This window comes from Oncorhynchus kisutch, linkage group LG21 (genome assembly GCF_002021735.2).
Source record: "Oncorhynchus kisutch isolate 150728-3 linkage group LG21, Okis_V2, whole genome shotgun sequence".
Taxonomy (NCBI): Eukaryota; Metazoa; Chordata; class Actinopteri; order Salmoniformes; family Salmonidae; genus Oncorhynchus; species Oncorhynchus kisutch.
In genome coordinates, this window is record NC_034194.2 from 26,557,709 (window position 1) to 26,579,262 (window position 21,554).

General features: G+C 48.0%; 1 protein-coding gene across 1 annotated transcript in view; it reads left to right on the forward strand.

The window, feature by feature from the left end:
- LOC109866118 (methyltransferase-like protein 24) overlaps window positions 1-21,554 on the forward strand; it is a 60,635-nt gene that overhangs the window by 19,414 nt on the left and 19,667 nt on the right. The window contains exons 2-3 of the mRNA XM_020454659.2: window positions 10,855-10,953; window positions 16,030-16,175. Of these exons, the coding sequence (XP_020310248.1) occupies window positions 10,855-10,953; window positions 16,030-16,175 (245 nt within the window). The remainder of the gene's footprint in view (window positions 1-10,854; window positions 10,954-16,029; window positions 16,176-21,554) is intronic.

Consider the following 21,554-nt stretch of genomic DNA (forward strand, 5'->3'; position numbering starts at 1 on the left):
CAGAAGATACAGACAAGAGATTAAAGAGCTCTGTGTAAAAGCTGTAATAGAAACTTGTGTTATTTTTATGAAGGGAAAAAAGCTTTTCATGTGGTAAAGTAGTTTTTGTGCCGTAGAGGCTTTTGGAATTGATGTCCTCATCAACAGGAGTACTTCCGGATTCAGTCCTTGTTATGGGCAGCTTGTCTTGATCCCCCTCTGTCTAATGGAGTTTTTCCTACCTGCTTTATTTCTCTCCCTCGTCCAATACTTTTAGAGGAGTTTCGGCCAAATGGTTTCATATAGCAATTCACAGCAATGACGCTGTAGAAGCCCACTTCTTTACTCAGGATGCACCAGTCAAGCTCAACTCTTTAGAATGAGTATTCATTGCAGAGCAATCAATCGCCTCTCAGTCAATTTTGCTACGATTATGTCTCGTATTCATTGCATGGCAAGCTAATGGAACAGAACACAGAGGTGCAGCATTTTGGGCGCAAAAGGGGCGTTCCCTTATATGGATATTTTAGGGGCCCTAAATGAGGAGTACCTGTGAAAACATGACTAGGATCAGTGACTGCTTCAGAAGGAAGCTTTATTAAAGGCCAGAACAAACACAGTTCTCAGAGCAGCTTTATTAAAGGCCAGAACAAACACAGTTCTCAGAGCAGCTTTATTAAAGGTCAGAACAAACACAGTTCTCAGAGCAGCTTTATTAAAGGCCAGAACAAACACAGTTCTCAGAGCAGCTTTATTAAAGGCCAGAACAAACACAGTTCTCAGAGCAGCTTTATTAAAGGCCAGAACAAACACAGTTCTCAGAGCAGCTTTATTAAAGGTCAGAACAAACACAGTTCTCAGAGCAGCTTTATTAAAGGTCAGAACAAACACAGTTCTCAGAGCAGCTTTATTAAAGGCCAGAACAAACACAGTTCTCAGAGCAGCTTTATTAAAGGTCAGAACAAACACAGTTCTCAGAGCAGCTTTATTAAAGGTCAGAACAAACACAGTTCTCAGAGCAGCTTTATTAAAGGTCAGAACAAACACAGTTCTCAGAGCAGCTTTATTAAAGGTCAGAACAAACACAGTTCTCAGAGCAGCTTTATTAAAGGTCAGAACAAACACAGTTCTCAGAGCAGCTTTATTAAAGGTCAGAACAAACACAGTTCTCAGAGCAGCTTTATTAAAGGTCAGAACAAACACAGTTCTCAGAGCAGCTTTATTAAAGGCCAGAACAAACACAGTTCTCAGAGCAGCTTTATTAAAGGCCAGAACAAACACAGTTCTCAGAGCAGCTTTATTAAAGGTCAGAACAAACACAGTTCTCAGAGCAGCTTTATTGTAGATCTAGATGGATAGAATTCAATGTTACTGCCATGAGAAAACTGCTCAACAATATGATTATCGTATTGTTATGATGTTGTTGAGAAACATAAACACATAGGCTGTAATCCCCCCAATCTCCCATCTCCACTTTACACTAAACACATTCTGAAGAATCCTTTTAATCCTTTGAAGAATCCCCCGCCCTCCTGCCCCCATACACACAGCTACATAGTAAATGTTGCCCAGATGTTACTTAGGGAGAGTACAGTATGTTTTTACTTTTAAATCCGCTCTGCAGAGAACAGAAATGGAAACGGTGCCTCCCGCCATCCAACACTCCTACAGACCCTCCATTATCCCCCTTCTCCCTCCCTGCAGACTCCCTCACTCTCTCCTTCCCCCTGTCCCTGCCATACAGACTATCTCCTCTATCCCCTTCTCCCTCCCTCTATCCCCTTTCTCCCTCTCTCCCTCCCTCTCTCCCTCCCTCCCTCCCTCTATCCCCTTCTCCCTAACTCCCTCCCTCTATTCCCCTTCTCCCTCTCTCCCTCCCTCTATACCCTTCCCCCTAACTCCCTCCCTCTATATCCTTCTCCCTCTCTCCCTCCCTCCCTCTATCCCCTTCTCCTTCTCTCCCTCCCCTTCTCCCTCTCTATTACCTTCTCCCTCTCTCTATCCCCTTCTCCCTCTCTCCCTCCCTCTATCCCCTTCTCCCTCTCTCCCTCCCTCTATACCCTTCTCCCTAACTCCCTCCCTCTATACCCTTCTCCCTCTCTCCCTCCCTCTATCCCCTTCTCCCTCTCTCCCTCCCTCTATCCCCTTCTCCCTCTCTCCCTCGCTCTATCCCCTTCTCCCTCTCTCCCTCCCTCTATCCCCTTCTCCCTCTCTCCCCTTCTCCCTCTCTCCCTCCCTCTATCCCCTTCTCCCTCTCTCCCTCCCTCTATCCCCTTCTCCCTCTCTCCCTCCCTCTATCCCCTTCTCCCTCTCTCCCTCCGTCACTTTTCCTTTAAACCTAGCTTAATCCCAGTCAGATTATGGTCTTTATTAAAAGGACTAGCGTAATCCTCCCACTTTAATTTGGTTATATTCTCCCTGTACACTGAGCTATACACCAGCTCTGAGCTGGGATTGTTGAGACGAGACCAGCCATACCTAAATTAAACCTCAAGGCTGTAATACATGGATTAAGTGTGGCTGGCATATTAATCATTCCTGCAGTTGGCCTATTACTGTATATTTGCCTACCATTGTCTTACCATTATGAGCAGAACAATTCACCTCAATCCATTTTAATTTATGAACCCATATTGGTTTTTGATGATATCTATGGAATTCCATTTTCTATGGGTGGGTCCTCAATAAGACCACCACTTTGGCTCTATTTTGCTCTAATCTTATAATAGCCTTAACCCCTTGACCTCCAAGGACCTAACATAAAGTCATGCTACCAGAAGTAGATTCCCATCGAGAGCAGAAGCCCCCTAGGTTCCAAAATGTTTCTTCGGCTGTCCCCATAGGATAACTATTTTTGGTTCCAGGTAGAACCTTTTTGGTTCCAGGTAGAACTCTTTTGGGTTCCATTTAGAGAGGATTCTACATGGAACCTAATAGGCTTCTACCTGGAACCAAAAAGGGTTCTTTAAAGGGTTTGCCAATGGGGACAGCCGAAGAACCCTTTTATAGGTTCTAGATAGCACCTTTTTTCCTAAGATTGTAGTCTGGAAGTCCATACAACCTAACAGCGTAACTCAACAAGCTTGCTGTTGCCACCCAAATGAGTGATGGAATAGCTGCCGCAACAGTAATAATCATATTCATAGCTATAATCCCTCTCTCAAACTGCATGATAAAGAAAAGAGGGGGGGGGGGGGGGGAAAGGGAGGGAGGGGGAAGGGAGGGAGGGGGAAGGGAGGGAGGGAAGGGGAGGGAGGGAGGGGGAAGGGAGGGAGGGAGGGAGGGAGGGAGGGAGGGAGGGAGGGAGGGAGGGAGGGAGGGAAGGGGTAGGGAGGGAGGGGGGAGGGAGGGAGGGGGGAGGGAGGGGGAAGGGAGGGAGGGAGGGAGGAGGAAGGGAGGGAGGGAGGGGGGAGGGAGGGGGGAGGGAGGGGGAAGGGAGGGAGGGAAGGGGAAGGGAGGGAGGGAGGGAGGGGGGAGGGAGGGGGAAGGGAGGGAGGGAAGGGAGGGAAGGGGAAGGGAGGGAGGGAGGGGGGAGGGAGGGAGGGGGGAGGGAGGGAGGGGGAAGGGAGGGAGGGAAGGGGAAGGGAGGGAGGGGGGAGGGAGGGAGGGTGGAGGGAGGGGGAAGGGAGGGAGAGAGAGTGATCGAGATGGATGATCTCCTACTTGTAAACAATAAAGAGGGATAAATCAACAGAAGATAATAACAGTGTGTGTGACATTGGCCCAGAGCGCTAAGCAAGGCTAAATACTGTACTGAAAAACAACAGGCTGGGGTGTGTTTGTAATAATATATTTCCTGAATGAAATTTCAACATCAGCAGGCACCCCAAACTCATTTAAACCAAATGTTTTGTTGAAAAGAGACACCCGGTGAGTTGAAGTTTTAACAGGTGGATGGAGGCAGCTAATAGGCTGTGGGAGAGATGATGTCCCACACCGCATGTTTAGGATTGGCTATAATGCCCACCCAAAACCTCCCTCCGTACTAAACCAATTTGCACAACCCAAAGAGAGGGGGGGGGGGGGACTTGTTATCCCACCTGTTCTGTTGAAGATGCCAGGCAGTGTAACAGCAGGTACCAGACCTGGACCATGTCCAGCAGACAGACAGGGCAGACTTGGCATCTCAGTGCCTGTATGTATCATGGTGTCTACAGCTATGCAGACAGTTTACCTTTAGCTTTCACTTATACTGTACAGCAGACACAGACCTTCTGATTTCTGTTCAGTTCCCCTCTGGGCACAGACATCAGTTCAGAGTCTAGTTTTGATTTACTTTTCAAGAAAAAAATGTAACCATCTCATTGGATTTAGGGTCAAATGTGAGTGACACAAATGACCAAAAAAACACACACAAATGACCAAAAAAACACACACAAATGACAAAAAAAACACACACAAATGACCTAAACTCCTTTAAGTGTATTACTGCAAATCCAATCAGTTTTCCACATTGATTCAACATCATCACATAGATTGTTTTTTGTTCATATGATGTGGAAACAGTTAATGCAACCAGTTTGTGCCCAGTGGGCCATATCAGATATGTAGAAACTTCTCCTTCTCTCTCTCTCAAATCAAATCAAACTTTATTTGTCACATGCGCCGAATACAACAAGTGTAGACCTTACCGTGAAATGCTTACTTACAAGCTTCCTTATTTACCAAATAAACTGAAGTACAAAATGATAAAAAGTAACACAATAAAATAACAATAATGAGTCTATATGCAGGGGGTGCTGGTACAGGTTAGAGGTCATTTGTACATGTAGGTAGGGGTGAAGTGATAATAAACAGCGAGTAGCAGCTGTGTAAAAACAAATGGGGGTGTGTCAATGTAAATAGTTCTGGTGGCCATCTGATTAATTGTTCAGCTGTCTTATGGCTTGGGGGTAGAAGCTGTTAAGGAGCCTTTTGGTCCTAGACTTGGCACTCCGGTACCACTTGCCATGCGGTAGCAGAGAGAACAGTAAATGATTTGAGTGACTGGAGTCTCTGACAATATTTTGGGCTTTCCTCTGACACGCCTGGTATAGAGGTCCTGGATGGCAGGAAGCTTGGCCCCAGTGATGTACTGGGCCGTACACACTACCCTCTGTAGCGCCTTACGGTCAGATGCTGAGCAGTTGCCATACCAGGTGGTGATGCAACCGGTCAGGATGCTCTCGATGGTACAGCTGTTGAACTTTTTGAGGTTCTGGGAACCCATGCCAAATCTTTTCAGTCTCCTGAGGAGGAAAAGGTGTTGTCTTGCCCTCTTCACGACTGTATTGATGTGTTTAGAGCATGATAATTCATTGGTGATGTGGACACCAAGGAACTTGAAACTCTCGACCCGCTCCACTACAGCCTTTTCCTGTAGTCCATGATCAGCTCATTTGTCTTGATCACATTGAGGGAGAGGTTGTTCTCCTGGCACCACACTGCCAGGTCTCTGACCTCCTCCCTATAGGCTGTCTCATCGTTGTCGGTGATCAGGCATACCACTGTTGTGTTGTCAGCAAACTTAATGATGGTGTTGGAGTCGTGTTTGGCCACACAGTTGTGGGTGAACAGGGAGTACAGGAGGGGACTAAGTACACACCCCTAGGGGCCCCAGTGTTGAGGATCAGCGTGGCAGACATATTGTTGCCTACCCTTACCACCTGGGGGTGACCCGTCAGGAAGTCCAGGATCCAGTTGCAGAGGGAGGTGTTTAGTCCCAGGGTCCTTAGCTTAGTGATGATCTTTGTGGGTACTATGGTGTTGAACACTGAGCTGTAGTCGATGAACAGCATTTTCACGTGTTCCTTTTGTCCAGGTGGGAAAGGGCATTGTGGAGTAAGAGTAGATTAAAATTATTGTTCCTCCACTCTCCACCTCCTCATGCTCTACCTCCTCACTGTCTACCTCACCACCCTTCTACCCCTTCACTCCTCTACCCACCACCCCTCTACCCCTTCACCCCTCTACCCCCCCTCTACCCCACCACCCTTCTACCCCTTCACTCCTCTACCCCTTCACCCCTCTACCCACCCTACCCCTCTTCACCCCTCTATCAGTTCTAGGGATGATTTATGGTTAGCCCGTCTGTCTCGCTGCTCAGTGCTCACACCTCTGAAGGGCAGGGCACTGAAAAAGGCAAAACCTTTTCTCCCACTCTTCATGACTCACCAATTGTAAACCTGCCAAGACAACCTTGAGCTAACATGACTGTTGAAGTCTTTCACCACGTTACCTAACACACTGGCAGAGAACTACCTCCCTGAGGAGGAACTGAGTGCCCAAACATTTCTTCAGTTACAGAGTGAATTGAAATCTGTGAGTAGTATAGTTTGACTGTCTTCATTTTCTTCCTGCAAACTACGCCTGCTAGCCTACCAGCACACATTTATACCACAGTAGTGGGTCTGGGAAAGATCTGATAGATAGAGATTAAGGACTGAGAGCAGAGAGAAAGAGAGCAGATGATACTCTGCCTCAGTCTGATTAACTGTGGTGTCCTGGAGGTGTTGATGGCTTGTTGCTGCTCCACTGATCAGCGGATCTAACAGTAATCCCATCACCACACAGCAGTCTCTCTCTCTCTCACACACACACACACACACACACACACACACAAACACACACACGAGCCTGCAGGCAGAAACAAGTTGAGAACGTCAAGCCTGGGTAACATCACATTGAAGCCAGGATCTGATGCTGTGACCAGGTGTGTCTATTATATCTTCTATTGTTACAGGAGCCCCTTCTGAAGAGACTGTAGGTACACATCTCAACGGAATCACTCTGTCTCTCTGTGTCTGTCTCTCTGTGTCTGTCTCTCTATGTCTGTCTCTCTATGTCTGTCTCTCTATGTCTGTCTCTCTGTGTCTGTCTCTCTGTGTCTGTCAGGGGTATGTTCTGTCTGATTTAGAGCAGGTGTGTGTGAGGAGAAAACTCCCTGCCCAAGCAATTATATTTCGTCATCAAATAAGAACAAGGGAAAGAAGGAAATCAGAACACGACATTACTGGGGGGCTGGAATATATCACAGTGTTGGTCCTCTAAGGTAATTCTTCTCAGAAGGGTAATTAAAACCGAAGGCAGATTCTCATTCTCTGAAAGCAGTCACACACCTCCACCCCTGGCCAAATGGCTCATAATCCACCCATCCCTGATCCCCAGTTAAATACCCAACCCAAATATTTCCCTGTTAATCTGTGGGTGTCAGGGCCTGATCCAAACTGATGTTCAGGCCACGACAGGTGGCTTTCACAGGGGCTACAGGCTGAGAGAGGGGCTATAAACTGAGGGAGGGGCTATACACTGAGGGAGGGGCTATAGGCTGAGGGAGGGGCTATATCAATCAATCAAATGTATTTATAAAGCCCTTCTTACATCAGCTAATGTCACAAAGTGCTGTACAGAAACCCAGCCTAAAACCCCAAACAGCAAGCAATGCAGGTGTAGAAGCACGGTGGCTAGGAAAAACTCCCTAGAAAGGCTGGAACCTAGGAAGAAACCTAGAGAGGAATCAGGCTCTGAGGGGGGGCCAGTCCTCTTCTGGCTGTGCCGGGTGGAGATTATAATATCTCTGTGTTGATGTATAGTGTAGTCTGGTCTCAGATCTCTGTGTTGATGTATAGTGTAGTCTGGTCTCAGATCTCTGTGTTGATGTATAGTGTAGCCTGGTCTCAGATCTCTGTGTTGATGTATAGTGTAGTCTGGTCTCAGATCTCTGTGTTGATGTATAGTGTAGTCTGGTCTCAGATCTCTGTGTTGATGTATAGTGTAGTCTGGTCTCAGATCTCTGTGTTGATGTATAGTGTAGTCTGGTCTCAGATCTCTGTGTTGATGTATAGTGTAGTCTGGTCTCAGATCTCTGTGTTGATGTATAGGGTAGTCTGGTCTCAGATCTCTGTGTTGATGTATAGTGTAGTCTGGTCTCAGATCTCTGTGTTGATGTATAGTGTAGTCTGGTCTCAGATCTCTGTGTTGATGTATAGTGTAGTCTGGTCTCAGATCTCTGTGTTGATGTATAGTGTAGCCTGGTCTCAGATCTCTGTGTTGATGTATAGTGTAGTCTGGTCTCAGATCTCTGTGTTGATGTATAGTGTAGCCTGGTCTCAGATCTCTGTGTTGATGTATAGTGTAGTCTGGTCTCACATCTCTGTGTTGATGTATAGTGTAGCCTGGTCTCAGATTTCTGTGTTGTTTTTCTCCATGGTAATTGTCATGCTTTCGAATGGTAGGCCTAGTAGTAGGAATGGCTTACTGCACAGACAGGGCTAAAAGCCTTGCATGCTGAAAGCTTCATAGCACCAGCCCAGCATCACAAGTGAGGGATTTTCAGTAGAAAAGCTCAGGGGGTGAAGGCAATATGATTTGACAGAGATGAGAGGGGCTGCAATCTCCTGAGCCACTGTAACCCCCATCCTCCTCTTCTTCTTTCTGTCTCTCCCTCTTTCTGAATCTTCTTCTCCCCCTCTCTCTCTCTCTCTCTCTCTCTGCCTCCCCCTCTACCTCCCTCCCTCCCTCTTCTACTCCTGTTCTGACTAATTGCCCAATTCTGTTTTTGTGTCTTTTCTCCCCTCCGAGCTCTGCTTAATGAAACACTATCGCACAGGGACAGAGGAAATCACAAGCAGAAAAACAAGAGAAACAGATATGAAAAACAAACAAAGAAAAACCTAGAAAATGAAATCTGGTGGTGAAGGAACGGCGGCCACACCAATAATATCTGCTGGCCTGCATACATTATTTATGATCACACATCATTACTGCAATCATTCCAATCTGAGAGGGGGGGGGGGGGGGGGGGATTGAGGCATGACAGAAATTCTGATGGTTTGACAGAGGAAATCGATGATCCGTTGAATTACTAACAGAGAAGACCAGCAGGGGTTAATAACCTCTATACTCAACATGAGCCTGTCGACACAATTTGCTAGACTAGGTTAAACTAGCAGCAGGAATATCTAAGATGGCCTGTCATAGAGAAAGCTGTTGCTGAGCTGAGACGAATGAAATTGTCACAGAGGTGAGTTATAAACAACCTCTTGGTCTAGGTTGACAGGAGAAATGGCAGAAAACATTTCATTCTCATTCCCCGTTACAAATGTACAGCACTAGAGTGAAGGATTGGATTCCAGCGGGGTTGTTCTGTCTTTCTCTCTTTGTAGAAGGGACAAGGTTGAGGATTGTAAGCAAATGTGTCTGGAACATGTTCTGTTGAAACCCTTTGAGAAGGGAAAAGGGTCAGGAAGGAAGAGAAAGATAGGAAGAACAAGAGCGGAAAATATAAGGAGGGATGGGGAAAGTAGACACACATGGGTCTAGGCTAGGGCCATATGAGGGGTAGAGCAAAGGAAACAGAAAGAGAGACAGACAGGGAGAGAGAAAGTAAGAAGCAAACAGAAACGATTAGAAAGAGACAGAGCAAGAGACAGAGCAAATGTATATGGATTGAAGAGAGAGGAGAAAAACACTGAACTGCATACTTTGATCTAAACACTCCCCTGACGTCATTGAGAGGTTCTGCACAGACTGTCTGACAGATGTGGCCTAAGCAGTCTAACCCAAATGGCACGCTATTCCCTTTATAGTGCACTACTTTTGACCAAGGCCCATAACGTTCTGGTCAAAAGTAGTGCACTATGTAGGGTATAGGGTGCCATTTGGGACTAACCCATAGTCCTGTGGTCCAGCTGCGCCTGAGAGGGGAGAACATCAACATCACCATGTATTAGTGTGCAGTTACCACACATGACAACACATGCACACTCTAATACTGTCCACATGAAAACACAGGAAGGGAACACAGACAATTGACAATGACATGATCCAGTTATCATCAGCCTAACATTATAGTTAAATAACCCAGCACCAGCAGTCATTAACATTGGTCACAGTGTTTGACCCATGCAATTACAGAGCAAACACAACCCCACTATGGGATGTACTTCTCTAGTTGTCCAATGTGGGGGATTGATTGCTGGAACACAGCACAGTGATTCTCTCTCTCTCTCTCTGGTTTCTCTGGTCTCTCTCTCTGGTCTTTCTGGTCTTTCTCTGGTCTCTGGTCTCTCTCTCTGGTCTTTCTGGTCTCTCTCACTGGTCTCTATCTCTGGCCTCTCTGGTCTCTCTCTCACTCTGGTTTCCCTGGTCTTTCTGGTCTCTCTGGTATCTCTCTCTCTGGTCTCTTGTCTGGTCTCTCTGGTCTTTCTGGCCTCTCTTTCTCTCTCTCTCTCTCTCTCTCAGTTTTCTCTGGTCTCTCTCTGTTCTCTCTCTGGTTTCTGTTTTTTTCTCTAGTCTCTCTCTCTAGTTTCTCTGGCCTCTCTCTGGTGTTTCTCTCTCTCTGGTCTCTTTCTGGTCTCTCTCTCTGGTCTCTCTCTCTGATCTCTCTCTCTCTCTCTCTCTCAGTTTTCTCTGGTCTCTCTCTGTTCTCTCTCTGGTTTCTGTTTTTTTTCTCTAGTCTCTCTCTAGTTTCTCTGGCCTCTCTCTGGTGTTTCTCTCTCTCTGGTCTCTTTCTGGACTCTCTCTCTGGTCTCTCTCTCTCTGTCTCTCTGGTCTCTCTGGTCTCTCTGGTCTCTCTCTCTCTCTCTCTCTGCTCTAAACCCACAGACAAATGCATGTGATGATAAATGAGGTCATTGAGCCTGGGCCTGTGTAGCAGCCAGGAACATGAGGAATATTACACAGAAGCATTCCTCATATAGGTGTACTGGGGCAGCGGACTTGGACAGCAGCTATAGGGTAGCCTGTTAGACTGGTAACAGAACACAAGGTTCGTCACTAATGTCACTTTCATGGTTGTCATTCTTAGGATTTCACACTGATAGTAACACTGTTGCTGATTGGTCATCTCCGTGGCCCACTGATGCTGTTTGGCTGTGTCCCTGTTCCTTCTCTCAGTCTGCCAGGTGGCACATAGAGCTGGAGCCGTGGGCCAGTGACAGCCACTCCCTGGAGGAGGAAGCACGGAGGTTCCTCAGCTACATCACTACACCACAGGTGGGTCACACTCAGTCAATGCCTGTGTCTCAAATGGCACCCTACTTCCTATATAGTTCTCTACCTTGGACCAGGGCTCTAGTCAAAAGGACTACACTTTATAGGGATTGGGGTACCATTTGGGACTCACACAATGTTATTACATGTCATATCTGTACAATATTCAGATATACACAGATACATGCAGTGTACATGTTAACATAATACAAATGCAGTGAATGAATATTGTAGATACTGTATCTGATCTAGATTATAAAGCCAGATGGAGTGTCCTGGTTCTAGAACGTTGCACTGTTTAGAATCGGGGAGGGAGCCTGTTCTCAAATTGCACCATATTCACTGTAGTGCACTACTTAGTGGTGCACTGTGTTGGGAATAGGGTGCCATTTGGGACACTGAATGGTTATTCAAATTAGCTGCTGCTGTGGAGTCTGACTGGAACTAAAGCTTCTATAGATGATTCAGTACAGTACTTTGTCATGCCAGTCAGAGTTGCATAAAGGTCTAACTGGTAAATAAACAGAGAATAACCAACTCTAACTGCAAACAAAGCACCCTTTTCATATTATGCTCATTGAAAAAGATGTTGTCTTGCTTGACAGCTCACACATGGGTCATTACTCTAATGATTACCATAGAGATGACATTCTGATTTGTCTGATTCGTCTCGTTCCTACTAAATCAATGAGAGGATCTTGCCTTGTTAGATTGTCTGTGCCATAGGAAATAACAACCAATCGGTTGAAACGTTGTTGTGTTGTGTGAGGATGAAGATTGAGAGGAAAAGACAAACTTGGCTTTTATGTCCTTGTGCCGTACAGTCAGCAAAATATGCTCTGTGTGATGGAGGTGTTTCAATGGTTAAGCACATCGGATCCTTGCTAACAGTCCAAGTATTTTCTGATAATGAAGGCATTGTCCCTCCGTAATCAAATTAAGTTAAGAAACATTGGCAACTTATTATCTTGTCTTTCATATACTGTGGGCCTACAGCCCTTCTAATAATAAAACACCTACTCTATATCTAGCATGGCAGGCATGCTGCTCATAAAGAAGCCTATGGGGGAGTGTGTGTGTGTGTGTCTGTGTGTGTGTGTGTGTGTGTGTGTGTGTGTGTGTGTGTGTGTGTGTGTGTGTGTGTGTGTGTGTGTGTGTGTGTGTGTGTGTGTGTGTGTGTGTGTGTGTGTGTGCGGAGGGGTGTGTGTGTGTGTTGATGGAGGGGTGGTTGTTCGTGTGGGTGGAGGGAAGGGTGCGTGAAGGCGGGTAGTTGGGGGTGAGTCATCCATCATCTACACTGACAGGCGGAGAGGGAGTTGCCATGGAGATTACAGTGTACCTCAGCAGTAATTCTGACTGACGTCGTGGTTGGCAGAACTCAGCCTCTGAGAGAGACACGCTGCACTGGGATTGTGCAATTAATAGAATTACACACACATACATACTGTATAAACACACACACATATACACTGAGTGTACAAAACATTAGGAACACCTTCTCTTTCCATGACATGACCAAGTTAATCCAGGTGAAAGCTAAGATCTCTTATTGATGTCACCTGTTAAATCCACTTCAATCAGTGTCGATGAAGAGGAGGAGACGGGTTAAAGAAGGATTTTTAAGCCTTGAGACAATTGAGACATGGATTGTGTGTGTGCAACCCTAACCCACCCAAAGGACATCCAGACAACTTGACATAACTGTGAGAAGCATTGGAGTCAACATGGGCCAGCATCCCTGTGGAACGATTTTGGCACCTTGTAGAGTCCATGTCCTGACGAATTGAGGCTGTTCTGAGGGCAAAGCGGGGGGGGGGGGGGGTGCAACTTAATATTAGGAAGGTGTTCCTAATGTTTTGTTCACTCAGTATATATATATATATATATATATATATATATATATATATATATATATATATATATATACACACACACACACACACACACACACACACACACACACACACACACACACACAAGCACACAATCACACAAGCAAACAAGCAAACAAACACACACACACACACACACACACACACACACACACACACACACACACACGATTGATAAATATAACATATTGCAGTGTTGCAGTGGATTCAAAATGACAACAAAGTGTCACAACCTCTCTGTACAGAGTAGATTCATCATAGCTCACGATATAGAAAGAATACTGATGCAGTAAAACATTTGTTCAGATGAACAACAATGATGGGCCAATACTGTTCAATACCCAAATCAAAGTTTATTTGTCAAGTGCGCTGGATACAACAGGTGTAGACCTTACAGTGAAATGCTTACTTCCAGGCTCTAACCAATAGTGTAAAAAAGGTATTAGGTGAACAATAGGTAGGTAAAGAAATAAAACAACAGTAAAAAGACAGGCTATATACAGTAGCGAGGCTATAAAAGTAGCGAGGCTACATACAGACACCGGTTTGTCAGGCTGATTGAGGTAGTATGTACATGTAGATATGGTTAAAGTGACTATGCACATATGATAAACAGAGAGTAGCAGTCGTGTAAAAGAGGGGTTGGTGGGTGGTGGGACACAATGCAGATAGCCCGGTTAGCCAATGTGCGGGAGCACTGGTTGGTCGGCCCAATTGAGGTAGTATGTACATGAATGTATAGTTAAAGTGACTATGCATATATGATAAACAGAGAGTAGCAGCAGTGTAAAAGAGGGGTTGGGGGGGGGGCCACACAATGCAAATAGTCCGGGTAGCCATTTGATTACCTGTTCAGGAGTCTTATGGCTTGGGGGTAAAAACTGTTGAGAAGCCTTTTTGTCCTAGACTTAGCACTCCTGCACCGCTTGCCATGCGGTAGTAGAGAGAACAGTCTATGACTGGGGTGGCTGGGGTCTTTGACCATTTTTAGGGCCTTCCTCCGACACTGCCTGGTGTAGAGGTCCTGGATGCCAGGCAGCTTAGCTCCAGTGATGTACTGGGCCGTACGCACTACCCTCTGTAGTTTCTTGCGGCCAGAGGCTGAGCAATTCATTTAACAGGCAGTGATGCAACCAGGATGCTCTCGATGTTGCAGTTGTAAAACCTTTTGAGGATCTTTTTAGTTTCCTGAGGGGGAATAGGCTTTGTTGTGCCCTCTCCACGACTGTCTTGGTGTGTTTGGACCATTCTAGTTTGTTGGTGATGTGGACACCAAGGAACTTGAAGCTCTCAAACTGCTCCACTACAGCCCCGTCGATGAGAATGGGGGTGTGCTCGGTCCTCCTTTTCCTGTAGTCCACAATCATGTCCTTAGTCTTGGTTACGTTGAGGGAAAGGTTGTTATTCAGGCACCAGGCCAGGTCTCTAACTTCCTCCCTAAAGGCTGTCTCATCGTTGTTGGTGATCAGGCCTACCACTGTTGTGTTGTCATGGAAACACTCAAGGCAATGCAGTTGTGGGTGAACAGGGAGTACAGGAGGGGACTGAGCATGCACCCCTGGTGTTGAGGATCAGCGTGGCAGATGTGTTGCTACCTATACCACCCACTTTTGCTGGTTATGCAATTATGAACCGCTACAGCACATAACCAACCACATTATGAACTTCAACAGCAAAAATCTTCCAATACGACAGAATCATCACTACCACAGCAATACATGGATGGATAAAGGGCTGTTTAAAATTCTATTCCATTCTGTATTTTATGTTTTTGGTATGGCCCTTTTTTACAATGTTCTTGTTACGTCCTGCCTTCCTTTTATGTCATAAGCTCTGTTAGGAGAGGCTAAATGGCATATTCATCTCTATGGATAAATGCTTCTCTTCTAAAGATTGAAGCAGTCGGAAACAAGACATTCCAAAGCCTTATGACATCACAAAGAGAAAGAACTCCCCTAAAGATTCTAGACTCCTTACAGATAGGAAACATTTGTCCATTATTTTTTGTGGCATGGGAAAGAATGCAGAAATGTCAACAGACTTTGTAAAGGGCAGATGGAGTGGTTAATGAATGCTGTAAGAGACGAATAACAGACATGGATATGGGTCTAGCACAGGATCACTATGATACAATGCAGGAGAGAACACAGATCAAATCATGGTTTTAGTCAGACCGTTATTAACATGATGGTTCAATGAGGTTCAGAAAGAGAAGGATTAGTCACCGGTCTCTGCAGAGCAGTGGACTGGACAGTATCCCACACAGGGAGCCACACAGCCTAAGCTGCAGTCTGTAAGGGAAAGACATTGTGATTACAGCACATGATCAGTCTCAGTCTCTGTCAATGTCCGCTGGCCCAGTCAAGTTCAGACAGTCTCTGGAGACAGTAGAGATAAAGCAATCAGACAGCAAACAGTCATAAATCCTGTCTGTTTCAAAACCTCCCACACACACTCAGACATTCAGGACGCTCACACACCCGCACGCACGCCCGCACGCACGCACGCACGAACGCACGCACGCACGCACGCACGCACGCACGCACACACACACACACACACACACGCACACACACACACACACACACACAATTGAATTGTTGACTGGCACTAGCTGAACCTGTCATTCACCTTGGGAAGCGTTTTCTTTCTCCTTTGTCAATGGAATCCTTGAACATTAAGACAAGATGAAGGTGCCCTGTCACTTGTTGTGGGATGGAGAATCATGTTAAGGATGGAGGATGCATTTCTTAACACTAAATCCAAGCTTTTCTCCTTTACTGAATCCAAAAGGAAAAGAAGGCGAGGGGTAGAGGAGGAGAAATTGAGAGAGTGCTGCAAGATGAGAAAGAAAAACATGTTGAAATAGGAATAAGGCACCTGGTGAATGAATCTCAGAATGTGTGTACAGTATGTGGGTGTGTGTGGTGAACATGTGATGGGACAGGGACAAGCATAACTATGGTATATGACGTGGATGATTATAACGATGGTGATACCAATTACGATAATGTTAACGATGGTGATGATGATACCAATTACGATAATGGTAACGATGGCGATGATTATAACGATTACGCTAATGACAACGATGGTGATCACAATTACGATAATGATGGCGATGATAATAATGATGACAATGCTATTTTTGGGGACAGGTGTATTAAGGACCCCTGTCTACCTACAGGTGTTTTGTGCCCCCCCTTCCCCAGAGAGCCCCGTGGTACAGGGAGGTCAGGAGGGGCCAGAGGGGCGCTGGGCAGTGTGTCTGGACAGCAGGTACAGCCTGGCACAACGGATACACATCCAACACTGCCGGGTCTACTCTCTGGGGTGAGTAATCACACAGGCACGCACACACACACACAAACATGCACACGAACGCATACACACCTTCGCATGCACACACACACAGCACGGGCATACACACGCACGCACGCACACACATAGGAACAGCCTGGCCCAAACCAATCACATCATATCTCTGGAGTGAGTGTCAGGTAATCTGGTGGCTATATTGCAGGTTATAAAGGTATTTGACCTTCCAGGAGAGGCTGTGTCCCTGCTGTATTTCCAGGGCTGAGCTGGACTGGCTGGGCTTGGCAGTGGCAGCATGGTAGAGTGGAGGGTTAAATAGATTAAACCCCTGGAGGGCCTATTAATGTGGGTGTTGAGAGACCGCACAGGTGTGCTGACAGCTGCAGGGTTGGCAGTAAAGCAGGCTCTGGACACTAAGAGGGAAAGTAAAGGACAGTATAGGAGGGAAGAGGATGGTAGAGGATGGTAGAGGATGGTAGTGGACGGTAGAGGACGGTAGAGGACGGTAGAGGATGGTAGAGGATGGTAGTGGACGGTAGAGGACGGTAGAGGACGGTAGTGGACGGTAGAGGATGGTAGAGGATGGTAGAGGACGGTAGTGGACGGTAGAGGACGGTAGTGGACGGTAGAGGATGGTAGAGGATGGTAGAGGATGGTAGTGGACGGTAGAGGATGGTAGAGGATGGTAGAGGATGGTAGTGGACGGTAGAGGACGGTAGAGGATGGTAGTGGACGGTAGAGGATGGTAGAGGATGGTAGTGGACGGTAGAGGATGGTAGAGGATGGTAGAGGATGGTAGAGGATGGTAGTGGACGGTAGAGGACGGTAGAGGACGGTAGAGGATGGTAGAGGATGGTAGTGGACGGTAGAGGATGGTAGAGGATGGTAGTGGACGGTAGAGGATGGTAGAGGATGGTAGAGGATGGTAGAGGACGGTAGTGGACGGTAGAGGACGGTAGAGGATGGTAGTGGACGGTAGAGGATGGTAGAGGATGGTAGTGGACGGTAGAGGATGGTAGTGGACGGTAGAGGATGGTAGAGGATGGTAGAGGATGGTAGAGGATGGTAGTGGACGGTAGAGGATGGTAGAGGATGGTAGAGGATGGTAGTGGACGGTAGAGGATGGTAGTGGACGGTAGAGGATGGTAGAGGATGGTAGAGGACGGTAGTGGACGGTAGAGGACGGTAGAGGACGGTAGAGGATGGTAGAGGATGGTAGTGAACGGTAGAGGACGGTAGTGGACGGTAGAGGACGGTAGAGGATGGTAGAGGACGGTAGAGGACGGTAGTGGACGGTAGAGGACGGTAGAGGACGGTAGTGGATGGTAGAGGACGGTAGTGGACGGTAGAGGACGGTAGATGACGGTAGAGGATGGTAGAGGATGGTAGAGGACGGTAGAGGATGGTAGAGGACGGTAGAGGACGGTAGAGGATGGTAGAGGATGGTAGAGGATGGTAGTGGACGGTAGAGGATGGTAGAGGATGGTAGTGGACGGTAGAGGATGGTAGAGGACGGTAGAGGATGGTAGTGAACGGTAGAGGATGGTAGTGGACGGTAGAGGACGGTAGAGGATGGTAGAGGATGGTAGTGGACGGTAGAGGACGGTAGAGGATGGTAGTGGACGGTAGAGGATGGTAGAGGATGGTAGAGGACGGTAGAGGATGGTAGAGGATGGTAGTGGACGGCAGAGGAGGGTAGAGGACGGTGCAGGATGGTAGAAGGCGGGTTGAAGGCGTGTAGAAGGCGGGTAGAAGGCGGAAGATGACTTTAGAGGAGCGTAGAGGACAGTAGAGGGTAGAGTACGTAGAGGAGGGTAGTGGACAGTAGAGGAGGGTAGAGGACGTAGAGGAGGGTAGAGGACGTAGAGGAGGGTAGAGGATGTAGAAGAGGGTAGAGGAGTGTAGAGGACGGTAGAGGACGGTAGAGGATGGCAGAGGAGGGTAGAGGACAGTGGAGGATGATAGAAGGCGGGTTGAAGGCATGTAGAAGGCGGGTAGAAGGCGGGTAGAAGGCGGAAGATGACTTTAGAGGAGGGTAGAGGACGTAGAGGAGGGTAGAGGGCGGTAAAGGACAGTAGAGGAGGGTAGAGGAGGGTAGAGGATGGTAGAGGAGCATAGACAAGGGTAGAGGATCGTAGAGGACGGTAGAGGGTAGAGGACGTAGATGAGTGTAGAGGAGGGTAGAGGATGTAGAGGAGGGTAGAGGAGTGTAGAGGACAGTAGAGGAAGGTAGAGGAGTGTAAATGAGGGTAGAGGACGGTAGGGGAAGGTGGCAGGGGAGGGTTGAGGACATAAAGGAGGGTAGAGGACTGTAGGGGGTAGAGGACGTAGAGGAGGGTAGAGGACAGTAGAGGAGGGTAGAGGATGTAGAGGGGTGTAAATGAGGGTAGAGGACGGTAGGGGAGGGTAGAAGGTGGCAGGAGAGGGTTGAGGACATAAAGGAGGGTAGAGAAGGGTAGAGGACGGTAGAGGAGGGTAGACAGTAGAGGAGGGTAGAGGAGGGTAGACAGTAGAGGAGGGTAGAGGACTGTAGGGGAGGGTAGAGGAGGGAAGAGGACTGTAGGGGAGGGTAGAGGAGGGAAGAGGACTGTAGAGGAGGGTAGAGGAGGGTAGAGGACTGTAGGGGAGGGTAGAGGAGGGAAGAGGACGGTAGAGGGTAGAGGAGGGTAGAGGACTGTAGAGGAGGGTAGAGGACTGTAGAGGAGGGTAGAGGACTGTAGGGGAGGGTAGAGGAGGGAAGAGGACTGTAGAGGACTGTAGAGGAGGGTAGAGGAGGGAAGAGGACGGTAGAGGTAGGTAGAGGACTGTAGGGGAGGGTAGAGGACTGTAGGGGAGGGTAGAGGAGGGAAGAGGACTGTAGAGGAGGGTAGAGGACGGTAGAGGAGGGAAGAGGACGGTAGAGGAAAGTAGGGTACTGTAGGGGAGGGTAGAGGACTGTAGGTGAGGGTAGAGGACTATAGGGGAGGATAGAGGAGGGTAGAGGACTATAGGGGAGGATAGAGGAGGGTAGAGGAGCATAGATAAGGGTAGAGGAGCTTAGAGGACAGTAGAGGGTAGAGGACGTAGAGGAGGGTAGTGGACAGTAGAGGAAGGGTAGAGGACGTAGAGGAGGGTAGAGGACAGTAGAGGAATGTAGAGGAGGGTAGAGGACGTAGAGGAGGGTAGAGGACGGTAGGGGAGGGTAGAAGGTGGTAGGGGAGGGTTGAGGACATAAAGGACGGCAGAGGAGCGTAGAGGGGAGTAGAGGACGGTAGAGGAGGGTAGATGACGGTAAGAAGACAGTAGAGGAGGGTATAGTACGGTAGAGGAGGGTAGAGGACAGTAGAGGATGGTAGAGGACTTTAGAGAAGGGTAGAGGAGGGTAGAGGAGTGTAAATGAGGGTACAGGACGGTAGAGGAGGGTAGGGGAGGGTAGAGGACGGCAGGGGAGAGTTGAGGACATAGAGGGTAGAGGACGGCAGAGGAGGGTAGAGGAGTGTAAATGAGGGTATAGGACGGTAGAGGATGGTAGAGGAAGGTAGACGAGAGTAGAGGACGTAAGAGAAGGTTAGAGTAAGGTAGAGGATGGTAGAGGAGCATAGATAAGGGTAGAGGAGCTTAGAGGACAGTAGAGGGTAGAGGAGGGTAGTGGACAGTAGAGGAGGGTAGAGGACAGTAGAGGAACGTAGAGGAGGGTAGAGGATGTAGAGGAGGGTAGAGGAGTGTAGAGGACAGTAGAGGACGGTAGGGGAGGGTAGAAGGTGGCAGGGGAGGGTTGAGGACATAAAGGACGGCAGAGGAGCGTAGAGGAGAGTAGAAGACGGTAGAGGAGGGTAGACAGTAGAGGAGGGTAGAGGACGTTATATGAGGGTAGAGGACGGTGGAGGAGGAGGGTAGAGGAAGGTAGACGAGGGTAGAGGAGGCTAGAGGACGGTATAGGAGGGTAGAGGAGGGTAGAGAAGCGTAGAGGACTGGAGAGGAGGGTAGAGGAGGTTGAGGGATGGTAGAAGTCAGTTGAGGAGGGTAGAGGACGGTAGAGGAGGGTAGATGACGGTAGAAGACAGTAGAGGAGGGTATAGTACGGTAAGGAGGGTAGAGGATGGTAGAGGAGGGTAGGGGAGGGTAGAGGACGGCAGGGGAGAGTTGAGGACATAGAGGAGGGTAGAGGACGGCAGAGGATGGTAAAGGAAGGTAGAGGAAGGTAGAGGAGAGTAGAGGACGTTAGAGAAGGGTAGAGTAAGGTAGAGGACGGTAAAGGGGGGTAGAGGAGTGTAGAGGAGGGTAAATGGGGGTAGAGGATGGTGGAGAACGGTAGGGGAGGGTAGAGGAGGGTAGAGGACAGTATAGGAGCGTAGAGGAGGGTACAGGATGTTAGAGGAGGGTACAGGACATTAGAGGAGGGTACAAGATGGCAGAGGAGGGTAGAGAATGGTAAAGGACGGTAGAGGAAGGGAGAGGACTATAAAGAGGGGGGTGGAGGACCGTAGAAGACAGTAGAGGAGGTTAGAGGACGGTGGAGGATGGTAGAGGAGAGTAGAGGACGGTAGAGGAGAGTAGAGGATGGTAGAGGAGAGTAGAGGACGGTAGAGGAGAGTAGAGGATGGTAGAGGAGGGTAGAGGACAGTAGAGGATGGTAGAGGACTTTAGAGAAGGGTAGAGGAGGGTAGAGGAGTGTAAATGAGGGTACAGGACGGTAGAGGAGGGTAGGGGAGGGTAGAGGACGGCAGGGGAGAGTTGAGGACATAGAGGGTAGAGGACGGCAGAGGAGGGTAGAGGAGTGTAAATGAGGGTATAGGACGGTAGAGGATGGTAGAGGAAGGTAGACGAGAGTAGAGGACGTAAGAGAAGGTTAGAGTAAGGTAGAGGATGGTAGAGGAGCATAGATAAGGGTAGAGGAGCTTAGAGGACAGTAGAGGGTAGAGGAGGGTAGTGGACAGTAGAGGAGGGTAGAGGACAGTAGAGGAACGTAGAGGAGGGTAGAGGATGTAGAGGAGGGTAGAGGAGTGTAGAGGACAGTAGAGGACGGTAGGGGAGGGTAGAAGGTGGCAGGGGAGGGTTGAGGACATAAAGGACGGCAGAGGAGCGTAGAGGAGAGTAGAAGACGGTAGAGGAGGGTAGACAGTAGAGGAGGGTAGAGGACGTTATATGAGGGTAGAGGACGGTGGAGGAGGAGGGTAGAGGAAGTTAGACGAGGGTAGAGGAGGCTAGAGGACGGTATAGGAGGGTAGAGGAGGGTAGAGAAGCGTAGAGGACTGGAGAGGAGGGTAGAGGAGGTTGAGGGATGGTAGAAGTCAGTTGAGGAGGGTAGAGGACGGTAGAGGAGGGTAGATGACGGTAGAAGACAGTAGAGGAGGGTATAGTACGGTAAGGAGGGTAGAGGATGGTAGAGGAGGGTAGGAGAGGGTAGAGGACGGC